This window comes from Symphalangus syndactylus, chromosome 3 (genome assembly GCF_028878055.3).
Source record: "Symphalangus syndactylus isolate Jambi chromosome 3, NHGRI_mSymSyn1-v2.1_pri, whole genome shotgun sequence".
Lineage (NCBI taxonomy): Eukaryota > Metazoa > Chordata > Mammalia > Primates > Hylobatidae > Symphalangus > Symphalangus syndactylus.
In genome coordinates this window covers 21807055-21828898 of record NC_072425.2, presented here as the reverse complement: position 1 = coordinate 21828898, position 21844 = coordinate 21807055, and the positions used below count along the sequence as shown (strand labels likewise).

General features: G+C 37.5%; 2 protein-coding genes across 8 annotated transcripts in view; both read left to right on the top strand.

Annotated features, from left to right (window-relative positions):
* RABGAP1 (RAB GTPase activating protein 1) overlaps positions 1-21844 on the top strand; it is a 174721-nt gene that overhangs the window by 103533 nt on the left and 49344 nt on the right. Inside the window, exon 1 of one of the 7 annotated variants that reach the window (XM_063635988.1) lies at positions 139-407. The exons of the other annotated variants lie outside the window; for them this stretch is intronic. Coding sequence (XP_063492058.1) covers positions 189-407 — 219 coding nt within the window. The 5' untranslated portion in view covers positions 139-188. Of the gene's footprint in view, positions 1-138; positions 408-21844 lie in introns of those variants that run through there. 7 annotated transcript variants of the gene reach the window in all.
* GPR21 (G protein-coupled receptor 21) lies at positions 351-9376 on the top strand. The gene is made up of 2 exons (XM_055271182.2): positions 351-407; positions 838-9376. The coding sequence occupies exon 2, from the start codon at positions 1234-1236 to the stop codon at positions 2281-2283; it is 1050 nt and encodes a 349-aa protein (XP_055127157.1). The 5' UTR covers positions 351-407; positions 838-1233; the 3' UTR covers positions 2284-9376.

Sequence of the window (21844 nt, the reverse complement as noted above, 5' to 3'; positions counted from 1 at the left end):
GTTCTGTTACTACCCCTTCTCCTTGCCAGCAGCCTGAATTCTGCTTATCTACTAAAAGGGGGATTCCAGACAGACGAGGAAACAGCCTTCAAATGATGCACTGCAGGCGTAGCAAGCCATTCCCACACTGTGCAGTCTGGAAATCAGGGGGCACCTCTCTGACGATGAATTCCAATTAGTTGCTAAAGATGCCAGAGTGTGTGCACGTACAGGCGTTTTCTTTCCCCTCCCCCTTTCTTCCTTTTTCCAAGCCCCCTCTTCTCCCTGTTTCCCCTCCTACTCCTTTATCCCCTCCCTCCGTGTCTCCGTTCTGCAGTACGCGGGTTGAAGCACATTCCTGCTTTGCAAGGCTTTCTGCTAAGGATGTATTGTGGCTTTTGTTTGGATTGCAGCATGCAGAATTACAGGTAACATTCTGAAATTGAACTGAACAGTAAATTCTGTTGAAATGTTTTCAAAGAGGCAAAATATTATATTGGAATCAATGAAGAAAGTAAATTATCTTGGCTAATTTTATTAGTGGTAATTGTAGTGAAAGGTTTTCCTAAATATTATAAGCAAATTCCTTTTCTCCCCCAAGTCTCAAATGAAAGGAAATGGGGGTAAATTAATCTGACTGTGATTGGTTTTGTTTTATGCTGATCTTGAAAGCTTGATGTTGCTGCTGCTCCTCTGTACAGTACAGATCAGTTATGTGGGGTGCTATTGAGAGTAGCCGTGAATAGTGGTGCCAGTAGGGGTGGAGTGGGAGGGTTGATGCCAGCCTGAGCTAGCCAGGTTCTTTGATTAGGGCATTGGATGTGAAATGTAAAATGCTCTCTCCTTTTCTTCTATCAGCTGTTCAGAGGAGACTCATTACAACTCCTGCTGAAGCTCCTAATCTTCTTCCCTTCTCTTCTACCCTTTCCCCCTACCCTCACTTGGCCTGAAGACGTTCTTCCCAGAGTTTACCTTGCTCCCCTGGTGCTATGTGTATGGTGAACCTGGCACTATGGCTTCGTCTGGGACTGGCCAGACAACTGCTGCTGGCTCTCCTTATTCCAGGAAGGATTTAAAGGGGAATTGCACTGCAGGCAATGCACCAGAGCAGCAGCATCAGGAGCTTGGGGAGTAAGGCTCCTCTGGCATTATTACACACATGCAAAGCTGACCGCAATGACAGCAGCTGCTTCTTTGAACTGTTGGCAGCAGCCAAGCGGCAGCATGAAGTGACAGATCACTCCTGAGCTCAAGATGAACTCCACCTTGGATGGTAATCAGAGCAGCCACCCTTTTTGCCTCTTGGCATTTGGCTATTTGGAAACTGTCAATTTTTGCCTTTTGGAAGTATTGATTATTGTCTTTCTAACTGTATTGATTATTTCTGGCAACATCATTGTGATTTTTGTATTTCACTGTGCACCTTTGTTGAACCATCACACTACAAGTTATTTTATCCAGACTATGGCATATGCTGACCTTTTTGTTGGGGTAAGCTGCGTGGTCCCTTCTTTATCACTCCTCCATCACCCCCTTCCAGTAGAGGAGTCCTTGACTTGCCAGATATTTGGTTTTGTAGTATCGGTTCTGAAGAGCGTCTCCATGGCTTCTCTGGCTTGTATCAGCATTGATAGATACATTGCCATTACTAAACCTTTAACCTATAATACTCTGGTTACACCCTGGAGACTACGCCTGTGTATTTTCCTGATTTGGCTATACTCGACCCTGGTCTTCCTGCCTTCCTTTTTCCACTGGGGCAAACCTGGATATCATGGAGATGTGTTTCAGTGGTGTGCGGAGTCCTGGCACACCGACTCCTACTTCACCCTGTTCATCGTGATGATGTTGTATGCCCCAGCAGCCCTTACTGTCTGCTTCACCTATTTCAACATCTTCCGCATCTGCCAACAGCACACAAAGGAGATCAGCGAAAGGCAAGCCCGCTTCAGCAGCCAGAGTGGGGAGACTGGGGAAGTGCAGGCCTGTCCTGATAAGCGCTATGCCATGGTCCTGTTTCGAATCACTAGTGTATTTTACATCCTCTGGTTGCCATATATCATCTACTTCTTGTTGGAAAGCTCCACTGGCCACAGCAACCGCTTCGCATCCTTCTTGACCACCTGGCTTGCTATTAGTAACAGTTTCTGCAACTGTGTCATTTATAGTCTCTCCAACAGTGTATTCCAAAGAGGACTAAAGCGCCTCTCAGGGGCTATGTGTACTTCTTGTGCAAGTCAGACTACAGCCAACGACCCTTACACAGTTAGAAGCAAAGGCCCTCTTAATGGATGTCATATCTGAAGTGGCTCAGTTATGGGGTTCCCGTGTGTGTGTGTGTGTGTGTGTGTGTGTGTTATCTCTAAGTATTCCTAATTTACTAGGAAATCTGGGACAGAATACTTTGACTCTAAGCAATAGCATACAAATTATTCGTACGGATACCTTCTAAGTTTGTAGAAATGGTTTTCAAAAGTGCTTGTGAATTAGAAGACTCAAGATCATGAAGACAAATTGCTCTTGCTCTCAATTTTTCAAATGTCTTGGACATGACTACAGTTCTCAGATTTAAAATGAATAAAGCCATATCTAACACCTCTTTCCAGCTGGCATGACTGAACCTGAGTGTGAAAAGCGTCAGCATTTTAAAAAGTCATCATTTTCTTGTCACTTTCTGGGTTCTTTCCAGCTATTTGGGCTACATGTGCAATTGATTTCTTCTAACAGGGAATAGTAAAATATAAATTAAAAGGTTTTAGAAATTACTTTTTATGTATGCCAAAGCATAACTACACTGCAAGTTTCAACACTGTTATTTAGAAAGCCAAATGTTCTATGTTTTATTCTCTTGAGAGAATTCTCAGTAGGGTGAATAATGTGAAAATATAAACATTAATTTTAGAATTTTACAGTGAACCATGAAGCAAAAGTGCAAATTATACAATTTATGAAAAACTGAGCTACTTTTTGTGCCGTGCTTCACAGAGATCTAAAGATATGTGTGCATAGAAGTGATCGTGTAGTATTTTTGCCCATGCCTTTGTGTTATGTCTATATTTAGAATATCCGAATTGTTAGATTTCTCTTTTACAGCAAAATGTGTTTAAGCTAAAAAATAATTCAGTGATAGGCTGTTGGCTGTCCATTTTATAATGGTGACTATTTACAAAAAAGTGTCTTTAATATTGTCTGTTCTTTCTATTCAAAGACTTCCAAAATACTAGAACATCAGGGAGAAGGGTGTGAGTCATAAGCAACTGAGTCAGAAAGTATACCGTAGTATACTGATTGTTTTTTTAAAATACAAGGGAGTTGAGACATTTTCTTTGTGGTTAAATGAAATCAACTAGTTGTTTTTGAAAAGTATTCTTTCAGTTAGTGCTAAGGAATCCACATTTGAAGAGGAGAAGGGGAAATACTAAGTCTCTTATTGCTATTTTCTTTCTGGAAAAAAATCCTTTGGCATACAGTTCTTAATGGTCTTTTTTTTTTTCATGCCAAAGTACTAGCAAAACCTATAGGATTTTATAATTCTTCTATAGAATTATTATTGAGAGTTAAGTGTGTTTGTATGTAGTAGTGATGTTTGTTCTTAAAAGTGATTATCTTTAGAGCAAGAGGTTTATTTTTCTAAAAGGAGAGAAGGAATTCCGGCAGCTCCAGGCACGAGAGTATTTCCTCTACTTTTCTGCTGTTCTGGAAATGTTCTGGAAATCTTCAGGAGACTTATTTGATCTCTGCCTTTGGCTAGAGGTTGTAATCTGAATGTGACAGTGGTGTTCAGTGAGATGGAAGATGGAAGAAACCCAGGGGACATGGGTTAAAGTGGATTTCTGAATCCAAGAAAGGACATGGATATTTATAAAGCAGGCATATAAGCTTTGGTTTTCCATCATGATGCCAGTATTCTTATGATTTTAGGCTTTAGACATCAACTTGATTTTAACCTCAGTTGTGTTCTATTTAAACTTTTTTATTTTAAGTGACTAAGCATTATATAAACATTCAAACTTCAGATTCTGGGTTTTTCCCAAAACCTTGCTTGCTCTTTATGTTTAGTGTTAGCAAATTTTATTCTAAGCTGCTTCAAAATTTAGAACTCATACTGAAATTGCAAGTTATGTTAGAAATGGCTTGGTTAAATTGCCATTTCAAATGGGAAACATTTTCTGTTAGATTCTGAAAAATGGTTGTATTGTATAAGTGGTACAGATCTAAAAAACCAAAATTTACCTTTTTTCATATATGTTAGAGAATGTAACCTGTTCACATTTGCAGTTTGCTTATGAATTTTTAGTTTAGAAAATATGGCAATTTAAAACAGTTAATTTTTGTTGAAAAATTGATGTTAAATTAGTAGGTTTGATCTTATTTTGTTGTGTGTGTATGTGTTGGGAGACAGGAGATGCTCCTGGACACAGTAATGTCCTCTTTAGTGGCTGGGGGTGTTTTCTATGTGATATGTTTGGAAAGTTCATGTTTAACTGATCTTTTCATCCTGGCATATTTAATGCAACATTTGATGACATTTAGTTTAAATACCAGTCTGACTTCAAAAAAAGTGTATTTTTAGATTCAGTTACCATGGCGTTGGCAGGATATCTCATTTAACTTTATATGGCATGTGACTGGTATCAGAGGAAACGTATACTTTTGGTGATTATGTTGAAATTATTTCATAGTAAATTTTAAAGTAGGATTATACTAATGTTATATTTGTAAACTAGTTGTATTTTTTAATGCAGTGATTTCAGTGAAAGTGTTTTTTTCCCCCTTCTTAGAGTAGAAAAGCAATTACAAATGGACTAGTGTGCTCAACTTTAGTGAGAGCATTATCCTGACACTAGATTGGATATTTGCGTTTTTCCACGGGCCTATTGACTCTTACTCAAAATTCCGTTTTGGAAAAGGTTTTCTTTAAGCTTTATTGCTGGATAAATTATTTTCGAGCCTTTTATAATGGCTTTTACTTTTTACTTGAATAATGGTCTCAGTATTTTAAGGATTGGGAAAACTTGAATTTTTTTTTACCATAAATGCATTGCCCACCTCCTTGAACTTGAAAATGAAGCAACAGGGTTAGACTCCCAGATGGCCCAGATGGTGGAGTGGTTTCTAGTAGGGTTTCCTCAGCTTTTGAGGTTTGTTTGAAAAATCTGCATGTTGACTTGAGATAGGAATTGTCTTAATTTCACTGACTATGTTTTTGTTTCATAGTGTTTGGTGAAATTATCAGCAAGCCAAAATTTATTGTTATATGAGCAAATTTTGGGAAATTTAAGAATGGGAAAACTGTGGCATTGAGATTTTTTGAAGTCCTCATAAATCATTTTGTGTGTTGATTTTTGTGTAATTTTTTTCATTTTAGGTTGAAAAACTAAATATTAAGTATTTATATTAAATTTATATATTATTAATATTATGTTGCAGACCTTGGAAATATTGTAGACATTTCTTATGGCTGTAAACGAGTCATTTGGCCTTTCTTCAAAATTTGTGTGACAAAAGGGCATCGTATAGTAAAAATGAAGTTGGAACTGAGAATAAAAAAATGTAGGCTTCTGTTTCTAATTAAGTAGTTTTGTAAATATTGCATTAGGGCAAGTCACTTCTCTAAATGCTAAATTTCTACTAAAAGGAAATATTGATCCCTTCATACCTCATAGGGTTAGTTTGAGGCTTGCGTTAGATAATAGATGTGAAAGTACTTTGTAAATTGTAAAGTGCTTTGCAAATAAAAATGATTACTGTTACTTGTATCTGCCATTCTTCTACATGTAAGGAAGCCATACATCATGATGAGTTCCCCCACACTTTGATCTTTGAAGCTCAATGCTACACCACTACTCTGTGCTACTTAGCAATCCCAGACTTGAGAAGAGAAGCAAAATAAATGCTCATCCTCCTAAAATGACAGTAGCCTTAAATTCAACATAAAATTGCTTTGATTTACATCCTTTACTTGTCATCAAACTCTCTGAAGGCAAGGGACAGTGTCTCTTATCTGTCTGGTTAATATCTTTATCCCCACAATCTGACATAGGACCTGGCTCAGAGCAGAAGTTTTAGTAAGTTTTATAGAATGAATAAATGACTCTGTAATTATTGCATGTAGTCAAACCAGCCTTCTCCCTTCTGTGAGGGATTATAGGGCAGTGATGTTTGAAAGGTAGTCCAGAGCCTCATAAGCAACCTTCCATTTGGTCTAGGTTATTCTAGATTTTAAATAATAAATAATATCTCTTTATGGTATCAAGAGATTAATGTGGTAATGTGAGTCCTCTATATGCTTAGATAACTTTAGTTCTGGAAACTCTGTAGCTTCGGCCCAGAGAGCTTCAGGCAGTGCTTTCAAATTGCCAGTTTTTCACAGAATGGATTAGGAAATATGTAGTTGGATCACACCTTCTTGGCTCTGGATCCAGATAAAGCTCTGTAAAATTGGTCACAAGGCCAAAGGAACTATAGAAAGCCTTGATGAAAGAAACTTTCTATGTGGTTTTGCTTTGTCTCCCTTTCAGCCTTTCCCAGTTTTTTAGCTCTGTCTTTCCTTCTTCCTTCCTTTTCTTACCACACTATTGGTCATGTATCCAGAAGAAGTATTTCCTTGATACTGCCATAGGGTATGGAAAATTGTATTATGTAAGAGCAGTGGCTTTTAGGGAAAGTTTAAGAAGCAATCAAGAAGCACTTATCTAGCAAGTTCTGCTGTGTGCCAGGTAGTATAACTAGCCTCAGAGAGGGATCAAAGAAGGATCATTCCTTTATTGTAGAACTATATAGTCTTTAGGTGTTTCATGTGGAAAAATTCTGTGATTATCTGTCTTCCAGGAAGCCTCACTGTTCTCTACTTTATCTGGAAGAATGTACCAAGGCTTCCTGCTGGGCCACCCCCACAGCTCTATTTTTTGTGGGGTGCAATCATATGATGCTGGTGTATAAAATCATGTCACTTTATTAGTTTAAGAAGTAGATGCTGGTAATTGAGAGCAGTCTTCTCTATTAGTAGATATTTATGGGAAGCCAAACTGTATTCAGAAGCTTGCTTGGTGGGAATGGAATCTCAGAACATGGTTCTGTAATGTGAACATTATTGGGATCATAGTAAAAGATGAAATCATCCCTGCTTCCATTATTGACTAACCTACCTTCTCATTGACATATTACGGTATTTCCTTAGTTCAATTAACTTCTTCTGTTACTTGTCTTTTAGTCAGATTCCTTGCAAGTCTTAGTAGTCTGCAAGCCTGCAACTCATTCTTTCTCTTTAAGGTAGTTTTTATATCCCCAGCCTTATCTTCTATCATAAAACATACTAGTTTTATGATTTGTTATTATTCAAAACACATCTTTATTCTTTACGTTAGTTTGAGGGAGCCACTCATCTTAGTTTTCATGTAGTTCCTAGTTAGAAAAGCAAAATACATGAAACTACCTATAAAAATTAATAGTATCAGATAATTAGGGATGTGATATTCATGTCAGATCATGTCTAGCAGAGGAGGCAGGGAGAGGCAGATGAGTTGGAAAGGACCTTAGAAATCATTTGGTCTGATTCTGTTATTTTGCAGACGAGAAACCAGCCCAGTGGCCACTGGGTTATCTATTTATGGTAATACCCAGACTTCATGCTTCCTAATCCGTTGCCCTTTTCTAGTATATCGCATTGCTTTTGCAGAGGAGTTGGAATTTGACTTGATTCAGCCATGCCATGGGGTGGGCACATGTGTATGTGTGTAATTCTAAGGGTAAGAAGTATGAGCAATAGTATAAATGTTAATTGAGACTCGTTATGTTTCAGGAGAATTTTATAAACTTTATGTTAATACTTCCAACACTGTAGGAGCTATTGACTATTATTAACCCCATTATACAGATGAAACAGATTTTGAGGTGCCAGCGTCAGACAGCTTGTAAGTGGAAGATCTGGGATTCAAACCTAGGACTTCCTGACTCCAAAGCCTATATTCTTACCTTAATTTTTTCTTACATTCTACATTTAATTTTCACAGCAACCTATCAGGTAGTTACTTTGAATTTTCCTATTTTATAGGTGAGGAAACATAGGCTTAGAGAGGTTAAGAAGCTTCTAAGGTTACATATATAGTAAGTGTTATGATTCAAATCCAATTCTTTGACTCTAAAGCTTGTATTCTGTACCATTATGTAAGCCTAGGCTTTAGAAACATATGACAGACCTCCTGCTAAATATAGCAGATTGAATATGCATATTTCTGTTAACTTCACTATAAAGAATAATATGGATAAAAAGAAGGAGAACAGAGATGATGACAGACAGTGATGCCAGCAGAATTTTGGAATATAGAAATTCAGTGGACAAGTAGTAACTGACGCAGCGGAATCAACAGAGCTGCTTTCTAAAGTCAAATGAGGAAGAGGAGCAAAAAGAAACAGGCTGATTTGTCTATTGACCACAGTAACTACTTGGGAATTGGATTCCTAAGATGTCCCTATAAGCACAGAGACTGAAAAACAAGAATTGATAGAAGCTGAAAAACAGAATAATTGATAGAAAGTTTATATAAGGAACATTTAGACATCATCACCCCTTACTCCTCTTCCCCATCCCACCTGAATCCCCATCCCACCTGAATCCCCATCCCAAGCAGGCAACTGGTTTTCACCATTGCAGCAGAAGGTGGGAGATTTACTCTTTGGAAAAGCTAAACCACTCTAGATGCCAGGCATAGCTGAGAATGGGACTAAAGGTGTGCTTTGTTGCAAACATGACTGCTATAAGAAAGTCTGTATGTTAAATAATCAGCCCCCTTACCACACTACACTCTCAGACTGTTCTAAGCAGGATATGAGAGGAGTGTATTCTGGGGACTGACATTTGAGGGCTCAGAAACAAAATAGCCACATTCCCTGCCTAGTCACTTTAAGGTGATGCCCATCAATCAACATATCCCACCCATGCACACAGAGCTCACAGTTTTTTATTGCTTCACTTTTAATATTAACAGACAGCCAGAGATAATCGCACTTTTGAGAAAAAGTTCTCACATAAAGTATAGAGCCCAAAACAATCAAGCAAATGACAGAAATCAGAAGAAACAGAAAGAATGTAGGTTGCTGAAGAAAACAACCAAAAAACCCAACTGTAACCAACATTCTCAGATAAGATTTTGTATCCATTAAAGCAGGGGAAAACAGAGTGCAGTAAAAATGAATAGGAAGAGAACAAGAAAGAACTCTTGCAATTTAAAGTATAATAAGATTTTTTTTTTTTTTAGTAAGCAGGCTAGAAAATGAAGTAGGCCAGATAGTGAAACAAAAAGACAGAGAGACAGAAAATAGATGAAAAAGCAAAACAATCGGAGGTTTAATCAGGGAACCCAACAGGATCTTCAGAAACAGAATAGAGGAAAAGAAAGGAAGAAATTATTAAATATCACAAGAAAAATTTCCAGTGCTGAAAGATACGTGTTTTCATAATGAAAAAGCCCCTTTCAGTGTAATAAAAAGATTCACGTGATGGCAAATTGTTATAAAATTTGGGAACAGTGGGGATAAAAATTCCTAAAAGCTTCTTGAATGGGGTGGGGCATGGATGGTGGAGTCTAAACATACAAAGTATAGGGATTTGAGTAGCAGAGGACTTTTTGCCACAATAAAGCTAGAAGATAATGGGTAATAGCTTCAAAATTTTGAGGAGAAGTGATTTCCAACCCACAATTTTATGCGCCAACTGTCATTCAAGTGTGAGGGTAAACTAAACTCATTTTGAGATCTGCAAAATCACAAAATATTCACCTGCCTTACGTACTTTCTCGGGAAGTTACTGAAAGATATGCTTCTCCAGAATGAGGGAGGAAATCAAGAAAGAGATACAGAATCCAGGAAGCAGGGTCTCTGACACAGGAAGATGGTGAAAAGAATTCCCACAGGAAGGAAAGCTCTATGAAAGCAACTATGCAGGAGACCTAGAGAGCAGCCAGTCTAAATAGGAGCAGGAAGAAAGAAGACACTAGGAGGTATGTCTCTAGGAAACTATAGTTGGGATTTTCACCATGGTGAGAAGAATTTAGTTTTGTGAGATTTTTAGGGGAAGAATTGGTGATAGATACATAGAAAACCAAGGAAAAGAAAAAGATAGGCAATTAATAACTCCAGAAAAAAATAGAAAATTGAAGAAAGGAAATAAGATCATGACATACTCTGATTCAGTTATATGTTGCTGTGTATAGTTTGGTGTTTAGCCAAAAATGATAGCAACACTGTGTTGACAGGGTGAGGGGAAGGGAAGTGTTTGAGGGGTGAGGGGAAGGAGGGTGGGTGTAACAGAGCTACAGTAGCATCTTCCGTAGTGTAAACTCTGAAACTGATGTCTAAAGTGGAAAAACCCAGAAAATAGCAACTTAAGCATTTTATTCAGGAATATGAATTAAAAACAAACAGCTTTAAGAAAAGGAGAGGTGAAAATGGTTGCCTCTAAGGAATAGGGTATGAGGAGTGAAGGGAATTTCATTGTAAGCTTTGTACTGTTTGACCTTTTCACTTATGTAGGTGTGTTATTTTCTTTCTTTTTTTTTTTTTTTTGAGATGGAGTCTCACTCAGTCACCCAGGCTGGAGTGCAATGGCGCGATCTCGGCTCACTGCAAGTTCCGCCTCCCAGGCTCAGGCCATTCTCCTGCCTCAGCCTCCCGAGTAGCTGGGACTACAGGCGCCCACGACCACACATGGCTAATTTTTTTTTGTATTTTTAGTAGAGACGGGGTTTCACCGTGTTATCCAGGATGATCTCAATCTTCTGACCTCGTGATCCGCCCATGTTGGCCTCCCAAAGTGCTAGGATTACGGGCATGAGTCACCGCACCTGGCCAGGTGTATTATTTTCTTTCTTTTTTTTTTTTTTTTTTGAGACAGAGTCTCGCTGTCGCCCAGGCTGGAGTGCAGTGGCGCGATCTCGGCTCACTGCAGGCTCCGCCCCCGGGGTTCACGCCATTCTCCTGCCTCAGCCTCCCGAGTAGCTGGGACTACAGGCGCCCGCCACCTCGCCCAGCTAATTTTTTGTATTTTTAGTAGAGACGGGGTTTCACTGTGTTAGCCAGGATAGTCTCGATCTCCTGACCTCCTGATCCGCCCGCCTCAGCCTCCCAAAGTGCTGGGATTCTGGCCTCCAGGTGTATTATTTTCTATGAAAAACATAGACCACATTTAGGAAAAGAGATGTATTTTAACAGAAGTAAAGGGAAATCGGGAAGGAGGCCCAGATTTAGAACATTACTGAAATAGCAAATGGGGGCATAATAGCACTATTTTACCTATGGCTCTTTACAAAGCCATTTCCTATTGTCTCATTTAATCCCCCTAGAAGTATAGGCAAAGTTAATATTGTCCCTCTTTTCCAATTATGGGAATGGAGTTTTGGGGCTATAAGACCTTTTTGGTTTCCAGTCTGCTGTATCACTACGCCTCCATAGGTGTCTGTTTGGAACTTTTCAGATTTTGAAATTTTGTTTTTTACTAAGAGAAGACAGAAGGTGCTGGAATGCATCCTTCTTTGACATCGTGGGAAAGAATATAGGAAAACGTGTGTGCATGTGTATGTATGTATATGAATATGTGTGCTGGTACATGAGTATAATACAACATATGGTATTATGAAATGATGAGAGGAATGCAAAATGCCATGTAGTGTTCAAAGGCAAGGAGGTGCACGTTAAATAGATTTCCTTAGAAGGCAGTGTGAGAGATGGGCTAGGCTCAGGGTAGAGTAGAATTCCTATAGTCTAATTACTCTCCTCACCCCAGACCCCCCCCCCTTGAATGAGATTTCATAAAGTATCCAGCTGGACAGAATTAAAGGAACCCAAAGGATCAATAGACTAAAGACCATAATGAAGTGATCTACAATTTAACAAACAATATGTGACATGAGAAAGCCCTTTGCAAATTAAAAAGCTTATCTTTACAAGAAGTTATGATTGTAGTCACTTAATGAAAGATTTGTTGGCTTGTTACAAAACGACTGAATTGTCTTTGAGCAAAATATAAAAGTAATCATATTTTCAAAGTAAAGTTTTAAGTTCTGTGTCTATCAGCTTTTAGCAAATACTTACTGAGTTGAATTGTTAAGGCAATATTTTGGGGAGAAAGACAAAAGTTATAGCATTTAAATAGCATTATTTATTTTGGAAATTTCTTCCAGAAAAACGGAGGAAACCTCCACTGCCAAAGCCATTTATTTTTAGCTAGACCAAAAAATAAAGTTTAAGAAGGCCATTTGTGGGTCTCTGCCTTTATTGCCTCTGGGGAACTGAATCAAACTAAAGCCTTTTTTCATTTATAAAAGTTCCCCTTCTTCGTGATATGCATTTGTAGGAATCTAAATCATTCCTACTTAAGTTTTGTTAACATTATATATCATTAACATCATTTTATAATACTGAGAATGTGTATTGTAGCCTATAGAACACTGGAAATAAAGTTAAAACAAAATGTAGATCCTAGTTCTGGCAGTTAATTAGGTAATCTGTCTGAATGTTAGAAGGATCTTCATCTTTGAATGAAGATGACAGCAGTATTATAGCAGTTGGTTTAAGATCAGTTGCATATTATGTTGATAGTAAGGCTTTTAAAGTTGTCACTGTGATTACTTCATACTCTTGGATCATTTTTTTCCTCTGAGATAAAGAGGAAGGTAGTGAAAAGAGCATGGATTTTTGGAGTCTTTGGCCCTTGGTCCTCTACTCTGCAAAATGGGATAATACTACCTCATTAGAATTATTGTGAAAATTAGGTACTATCACATCTAAAGTATGTAAAATTGTACTTGGGGGCATTGTAGAAACTCAGTAAAAGATTTCAGCTATTATTTCTTTGCCACACAGAGGTCAGAATCTCCCAGTGACTTCCAGGTCCTGCAAATTGGCACATACCATCAGAGGAAAGGCCTTGGGTGAATGTGGAGTGACCTGGTGTGCTTCCTTCTTTCAGGGATGGTAAATCCCTTAAGTACTGCCTTGATAGTTAGCTCCAGTTCTTCAACTGATGTTTTATGTATTTTGTCCTGCTTTTATAATACATTTTGCAGTAGGGTTAGTCCTATACAAATCTCGAACATTAAGATACACATACAATACTTGGATGTACTTCATCAAGGGAATAATAAGTCATTGGGGTTTACGGTAAGAACTTTAAATACTTTAGGAGGTAGAAAGGAAATTTGAGGCTGAAGCGGTAAAGAGGGGTCACTTTAACCAAACTTTAAAAATGAGTTGGTCTTATGCAGAAAATACAATTTTGGCAGCTCCTATTTTAAGCTTAAAAGGCCTGATGAAGGGGAGCCGTTTATATACTTAAGGAATAAGGAGACTGTGTAATGTGTAGTGGCCAAAAGTATGTGCTTGAGAGGCAGACAGACCTGGGTTTGAATCCTAGCCCTGCCACTTACTAGCTGTGAGACCTGGGGCAAAGTACATAATCGTTCTTAGTCTCAGTTGTCTTAACTAATGACACTGTTTCATGTACGTATTGTAAAGATTAAATGAGCTAATGCATGTGAAGCTCTTAGCATAGTGCTTGGCATGTAGTAAGCACTCAGTACATGTTAGCTGGTGCAGCTGTCTTGTGAATAGGGTAGTATGGATGAAGCAGAAGTTTTAAGTTGAGATATAAGGGAGAATAAATTCAGAAAGATAAACTGGTGATAGCTGGTCTGGAATACATGGCTAAGGGATTTAATTCTAATTAGGAATTGGAGGTAGACTTAAGACTTCTGAGAAAATGAATGACATAAATATAGAATCCTCAAGTGACAGAGCTTAGAAGATCCCTTAGCAGTCATAATCTGGACTCCTGCTTTCACAGACAGGGAAAGAGAGACCCAGAATAGTGACAGAGTTAATTATTTGCAGAACTAGGACTAGAATCCAGGTATTAAACCTCCTTTAGACTCAGTCATTCCACTAGAATAAGTCGTTCCAAAGGGTTATTCAACATTTGTCAAGTGCTTAGAAAATAGGAGTTTCCAGCAGGTTTGGAAAAAAAGGAAACAACTGTTAAGATTTTGGTTTGTGTTAAGTAAAATCACAGAATTGTCTTTCCATTGGTACTTTCAGCCAAACGAGTTAAGATTTTCTTTCAATACTAATCAAAATGTTCTCTTGATCACTAGTAACAACCTCAGAAATGTTTGTTCGGGGAGGTAAAAAATAAATGGGTATTTCTATAATTCCTTCATTGGTATTTATAATTGTACTGATAGTTTGAAGGGTAAAGTTTTTGCTTAAATAAAATGGAAGATCATAGGTTGTCTAGTAACTTTTAAAGTAGCTGTTTCCCAAGAATTTTAAATAGGAAAATATAAGAAGTTTAATTCTAGGAGAGTCCTTTAAGGCATTACTACATAGATACTAATACACTTTGCTTGGGATTATTTCCTATGTGCTGATAAGTTTTAAGTTCTTTAGTTAATATAAAAAGATCTGGTTTACTTACAGCTTTGTACTTTACTTCTAAAATAAGAGAGCTTTTAAGTATTTTTTTTGATACTTATTAAGATTCTTCCATAGAAAAATTAAAATCTTCAGTATGATTTTTCTTATATGTTGAGCTCAAGAAAACATTTTTGGCTAAAAGCTATATAAAAATTCAAAATTAAAATAAAGGTTGAAACTCAGAATATATACCTATAGACTTTAAATATGTGTGTGAATGCAGACCTCTTACGGAATTCTTAATACAGTGCAGCAGTTCACTGATGGAGCTGTTGCATGACTAGTATCATTCAAACACAGATTTTCATTTAATATTTGTTAATTGTTATAACAGCAAGAAACTTCCATAGAGTTAAATATATCTAGCCATTTTACAGCTGCTGTTTTTTTTTTTTTTTTTTTTGAGACGGAGTCTTGCTCTTGCTGCCTAGGCTGGAGTGCAATGGCACAATCTCGGCTCACTGCAAACCTCCGCCTCCCAGGTTTAAGCGATTCTCCTGCCTTAGCCTCCTGAGAAGCCGGGATTACAGGTTGCATCACCATACCCAGCTAATTTTGTATTTTTAGTAGAGATGGGGTTTCACCATATTGGCCAGGCTGGTCTCGAACTCCTGACCTCAGGTGATCCGTCCACCTTGGCCTCCCAAAGTGCTAGGATTACAGGTGTGAGCCATCATGCCCGGTCAACTGCTGTATATTTTTGCTACTCAATAGGCACATTTAAATCTCTGATTTGAGACTTATTTCAGAAGAAGCTAACTTTGTAAAGTGAAACTGAGTATTTGTTAAGCATTTTGAAGCATTTATAAGCATTTTCTTGGAAATAGTTTAATCCATTGATTCGATTATGTAAAAACATAACTTGAGAGCAACATGAGACTTGCTCCTCTGTGTGTGTCTGTGTGTCGTATGTTATTAGTAGGTGATTTTGAGAAGATTTTATCCATAGCATACAACACTTTACAAAATCTTTAAACAAATAGTACAAGTCAAACAATACAATACGTATTAAGCTGTACTAAGAGAGCATTTGATATGCAGTTTACTTGGTAATAATGCAATGAAATAAGTATTTGGAAGTTCATCACAGTTATCAGAAACATTTGTTTGGAATATGACTTTGCATATAATAATTTTATGTCTTAGTTCACCCATAAATTACCTTCCCCCTTTGACCATCACCACCTCTTTAATCAAAATGACATTTTGTGTGTTCACTTTTGTCAGGTAACAGTACTTGAGTATTTCCTGCTTCTTGGGCCTCTCCATGATGGATTGCTGTGAAGGAGAATCAACAATAGCAAACCAGGAAAAGGTTGACAGTGCAGTTAGCATTTATGTCTTATCTATACATGATTTGGGACTGTTTTGCCAAACATTGAATAATTTTCCTGTGGGAAACTTGAGCCCTAAAAGGAAATGAACATAGCTAAAAGGCTGCATATCACATGGGACTTAGATTTATTTTTAGAATGGCACTATAATGCCATATTTGGATTGAAACAATGTGATAGCAGTACAATATTTCATTAAATAAAAGCCATCTTTTCTGAGGAAGTCATCTGCTTTTCTATTACATGGTATGGTATAGATTGAACATAATACTTGTATAATCATTCAGCTAATATAATTCTAAAGTGTATGTTAAAGTTAGAGGAGCTTATTTGGCAAACATTTCTAGAGCCAGCTTATTGAGTCTGGTGTAGTAAAGGTTCTGTGACAGTTCAATGATTATAGCATATAGTGTTTTTTGTTGTTGTTTTGTATGTTTGGATTAAGTTGTTTAGAGGGGAAAAGAGTAAAGGGAGTAGAGTCATTTGGAATGTTTATATTATTTTTCTTGAAATGGATGAACTCCTTACTAAATTAGACAATGATAATAGAGAAACCTAGATGGATTTTTGCTTCTGAGAAATGATTTTGGAAGAAAAAAGATAATCAGCAAAGGTATTTAATATTGAGCTCTACAGTGTTTTCGTTAGTATGGTTCATAGGCTAAAAAACAAAATACTCTTATTGTATCACTTATGTTTCAAGTACCAGTTTTTCTGCCACCTGATTTCTTTATAATTTCATTTGGTTAAAATGTGATGTTCATAACATTCAGGAGATTTCTGAATTGTATACTGTCTAATTGCAGATCCCTGACAGGGCACTAAGTCCCAAACAGGAAAACTTGCCAAATACAGATTTTGTCCCTTGGCTTCTCTCCCAAGGTTGGAAATACGCCAACATCATAAATCTTAAGTCTGGTGAGAAAGAGCTACCGCTGATACACCAGGCCTTAAGCCACCAGCTTTCCATATTTGCTTCTCATAAACTGTGAGGCAGGAACCATTGCATAGATTTTATAGATAGGTATGTTAAGGTTCAGATTAGTTAAATGACTTGCCCAAGGTCACACAAATTAGTAAGTGGGAGAGGCAGTATCCAGAGACAGAAGAGCCTGGCCCTAGACTTTGTGTTCTGTTGGTTGCATTGTGATCTAAGTAGAGCACCTAAAGCCCATTGTCTGCATTCTTTGTCAAAAGTCCAACTCCAGTCTCCACACAATTGTGACCAGATTCTGAAATGCCTTTAGTTACCTCCATGTTCATGGGTATCTAATTCCTGTCTGCTCTGTGTGAGGTGTTGGAGCTTTGGAGTAGAAATTTTAAAACATTAATTACTGAATACCTAAACAATATGTCATGTATTTAAATGTATAGAGATCAGGTTACTATTTCCTTTTGGTCCAGGTTTTGAATTGTTATTAATTGTTAATCAGTGGCAGTTTTACTGCAAGTATGGTTTTTGCCTTCAAGAGCAAATCACCAGGGTAAATATACAAAGCAATATCTACACACAAATCCAACTTCCACTAAAATCCCTGCTGTTGCACTAGTGTGGAAGAACAGCACCACAGGACAGAGAGGTCCCATGGTTCCTAGTTGAAAATACTGACTTAAAGGGCAGTGTTGCTAGTAGTGTAGGGACAAGTAAAAATGTGTTTGTTTTATATGATTATGTTCTTCAGAGCTAAATTAAGATGAAGATATTTTTGTATTGTCAGTGTTAAGTGAGCCCACCAATCGATACCTATTTCTGTAATTCTTACTGATTTGACTATGTAATTGACTTTGAGAGGCTTTAATTTGTTTGATACAAATATACTATAATTCCTGTTACTGATATACAGGCTATGAGGTCCTGTATTATGTGAGATTGAGCTGCAGATTTGATTCTGAGCTTCCTGAAGGCCTAAGCAAAAATGAACATTGGATCATTTCTATGGGGAAAAATATGCATAATTTTTTAGGAGAAACGGTTTTTTGATGGGGACACTGAGTAAAGTGGTAGGAGATGTCCTCACCACCATGAAATACAAAGTTTCAATAGCAAGGTTTTCTTTGTTTGTTTGTTTTCTTTTTTTTGACAGGGTCTTAGAACATGCTAATGCCACAACTTAGTGAAGGTGGTTCTGTGAAAGGCCAAGATATTGTGGTCTAAGAATGTATCTATCTGGTGGTCAGCCTTAAAGAAAAAAACTCAGAACATTTAAAAGAATATTTTTTTTTTTTAGGATTTGAAATGGTTAAGATACATGCCTCTAGCATTCAGCGACTGTGCCTTTTCTTTGAATAACTTACAGAGGAGCCACATGTTGCGATTTTATTCACCTTGTTTTTTTTTTTTTTTTTTTTTCTTTTGAGATGGAGTTTCACTCTTACTGCACAGGCTGGAGTGCAATGGCGCGATCTTGGCCCACTGCAACCTCCGCCTCCCAGGTTTAAGTGCTTCTCCTGCCTCAGCCTCCTGAGTTGCTGGGATTACAGGCATGCACCACCACGCCTGGCTAATTTTGTATTTTTAGTAGAAATGGGGTTTCTCTATGTTGATCAGACTGGTCTCGAACTCCCGACCTCAGGTGATCTGCCCGCCTCGGCCTCCCAAAGTGCTGGGATTACAGGCACGAGCCACCACGCCTGGCCTCACCTTGGTTTTATGTTTAAGAGTGTCATGTATTTCTCTGGCTACATGTTACTAGGGCCTTTAGTTATTTCTGTTTTTCATAAACACTGAGCAGCCTTCATACAAGGAAGCATGTTCAAATGAGTAAAAAGAAAAGCTTATTTTCAAAGTCTATGTCATACCAATTTTAGTTATAAGAGTCTAGAAGAGAAAAGCATTCTATTTTATTTTATTTTCTTATTATCTTTTTATGAGACGGAGCCTCACTCTGTTGCCCAGGATGGAGTGCAGAGATGCAATCTTGGCTCACTGCAAGCTCCGCCTCCCAGGTTCATGCCATTCTCCTGCCTCAGCCTCCCGAGTAGCTGGGACTACAGGCACCTGCCACCATGCCTGGCTAATTTTTTTTTTTTTTTTTTGTATCATTAGTAGGGACGGAGTTTCACTGTATTAGCCAGAATGGTCTCGATCTCCTGACCTTGGGATGTGCCTGTATCGACCTCCCAAAGTGCTGGGATTACAGGCATGAGCCACCATGCCCAGCCACGGGAAAAGCATTTTTAAAAATATATTAGAAATTATAACTCCAACTCAATACTGATAAGAGAATATTTTCACTTTTACAATATGTTCATTTGGATTAAGAAGGTGAGCTAGGAAGCCTGACCAGTTGGGTTCCAGACCTAGCTTCCCATTTTCTAGCCAAGTGATTTAACTTTTTTCCTCATTTGTCAAGTGGGGGAGATAATAGAACCCACCTCAAAAGGTTGTTAAGATAGACCTACATGTTGTTACCTAAAGAATTATTTTTAGGTCTGTGAAAGTACAGCTGGCAATAGAAAATTTCTTTTCGATCTTTTAGATAAGTGGCTCTGAACCTTATTATGTGTCATACATCATTTTGAGAATTAATTCATTCAGTAAGTTTTTATCGGGTGCCTACTTTGTGTCAGATACTCTTCTCTGGGCTTAGAGATATACGTGAACAAAACAGAAATCTCTGTCTTCATGAAGCTTAACATTCTAGTGAATATGTTTAAAACCCTGAGCACTCTTCTGAGAAAAATGCACACAAAACTTTGCATACAGGCTGGGTGTGGTGGCCCATGCCTATAATCCCAGCACTTTGGGAGGCTGAGATGAGCAGATCACTTGAGGCTAGGAGTTCGAGACCAGCCTGGCCAACATGGCGAAACCCCATCTCTACCAAAAAAAAAAAAAAATTAGCTGGGCGTGATGGTGCGTGCCTGTAATCCCAGCTACTTGGGAGGCTGAGGCAGGAAAATCTCGTGAACCTGGGAGGTGGAGGTTGCAGTGAGCCAAGATCACGCCACTGCACTCCAGCCTTGGCAACAGAGTGTGACTGTGTCTCAAAAACAAAACAAAATGAAACAAAAAACTTTGCATACAGAGTCAGAGGATTTATGGAAACCCATAAGTCTGTTTATTAAATCTCAGGCTAAGAATACTATACACACCTCCCTTTTATTTTGTTGTAATTCTTGTGAGGCATTCCTTAGATGGGTTCAGTATTTAATTTTAAAAGACAAAGCTATTAAGAGACAACATAATGTTACTGGGTTTTTTTTGTCACTTTTCTTGGCTCTATCAAATTAGAAGTGCTTGAGATGTGACATGACCAATTGAAATAACATTTCCAGATTTTGCAGACTTTTGTAGGACCATCTTGGTTTTACCCAAACATAAGACATCTGTTTTCATAGGCTTAACAGTCTTATTCTCATTCTTTATTTTGCTCAGTTCTACTTCCAAACATATGAAATGAAAGACAAATGACATGAGTGCTATGTAATTAGGAGAGAATTATTTTACCTCAGAGAGATTTTTCGTCCTCATTTATTTTATATTACGCATAGCACACTTTCATTTTCCTTCTTTTGAATTTTTATCCCATCTGTTTAGGGGATTTTTAAAACTTAGTCTTTAAAATGACTTCTGATAAGCAGTAGCTGACTTTTTTAAAAGAAAATGTAACCAAAAATTGTTACTTTATTCCTGTGAAATATATTGTAAAGATAGGACATGGTATAATGTATTGGAGTGGGTTTTGGTGGTGTTTTTGTTTTATTCTGCTCTCTTAAATATTACATGATGGCATTAATAAAGCATCTGTAACATTCTAGATTAATCTTAAGAAGAACTAACTTTTTCTTTGGGCAACAAGCTACTTTGGAAATAATAATTTTCCCCATGCTGGTTATTTCTCATGGCAGCCTTCCACTGCATTTTCTTTGTTTGGGTACTTTCTTTTCTTCCTGCCATTCTTAGCTTTCTATTTTTCAACTTGAGTTTACAAAAGGGTGTGTATTCAAAGGGTTTCCTACACTTCCCAGTACCTTGTTAATCCTGAGAAATTACCCAGTGAGCCAATTCTCACAGTAAGGTATAAAAATAGTCATCCAGAAAGATTACAGAATGTGGTCCCACTGTGGTTTTAACTAATGGAAGACTTTTAAAACCAAGGTAGGGAGAAGAAAACAGCACAAATGTTACTATTTCCTTAGATTTTCATCTGCACAATCTATTTTAGGAGAGCCTTCAAATTTAAGAAAGTAATAGAGCTTCACCACTGCTTTATTGGATACACTCAAAGATGATCATAATTGGGGACAAGAAAGAAATCACCTGCAAATAAATCACAAGAACAGAGCCTACGTGTGATTACTATTGAGCGTATATCCACAATGTTCATTTAACCAATTTTATTCCACAAATTTAGTCCAGCATTTTATTGAGTGCTTTGATAAGTTCTGGTGTGTGAAGTTGGGTGGCTTAACTTCTCTAAGTCTGAATTTCCATATTGTAGAATAAGGAGGTAATTAACCTTTTTTATTTTAATAAACTTTATTTTTAAGAACAGTTTTAGATTTACAGAAATACTGTAAAAATAGTACAAAGAATTCCTGTATACTCTGTTACTAACTCTATTATTATCACCTTGTATTATTGTGGTACATTTATTATAATTAATAACTCAATCTTGAGATGTTGTTAACCAAATCCCAAACTTTTTTTACATTTCTTTAGTTTTTATCTAATATCCTTTTTCTGCTCCAGGATTCCCTCCAGGAGAGTGCATTAGATTTAGTCGTCGTGTTTCCTTAGGTTCCTGTTGACTGTAACAGTTTCTTAGGCTTGCATTGTTTTTGATGACTTTGACAGTTTTAAGGAATACTACTCAGATATTTTGTAGAGTATCCCTCAAGTGAAATTTGTCTGATTTTTTTTTTCCATGAAGTCATGAATTTTGAGGAGGAAGAACACAGAGGTAACGTGCCATTTTTATGACATTAAGGGTACATGCTGTCAGCGTGACATCACTGTTGACCTCAATCATCTGGCCAAGGTCATCTTTGTCAGTTTTCTCCACCATAAAGTTTCTTCTCTACACCGTGTCATACTGTACTGTACTCTTCTGAAGGAAGTC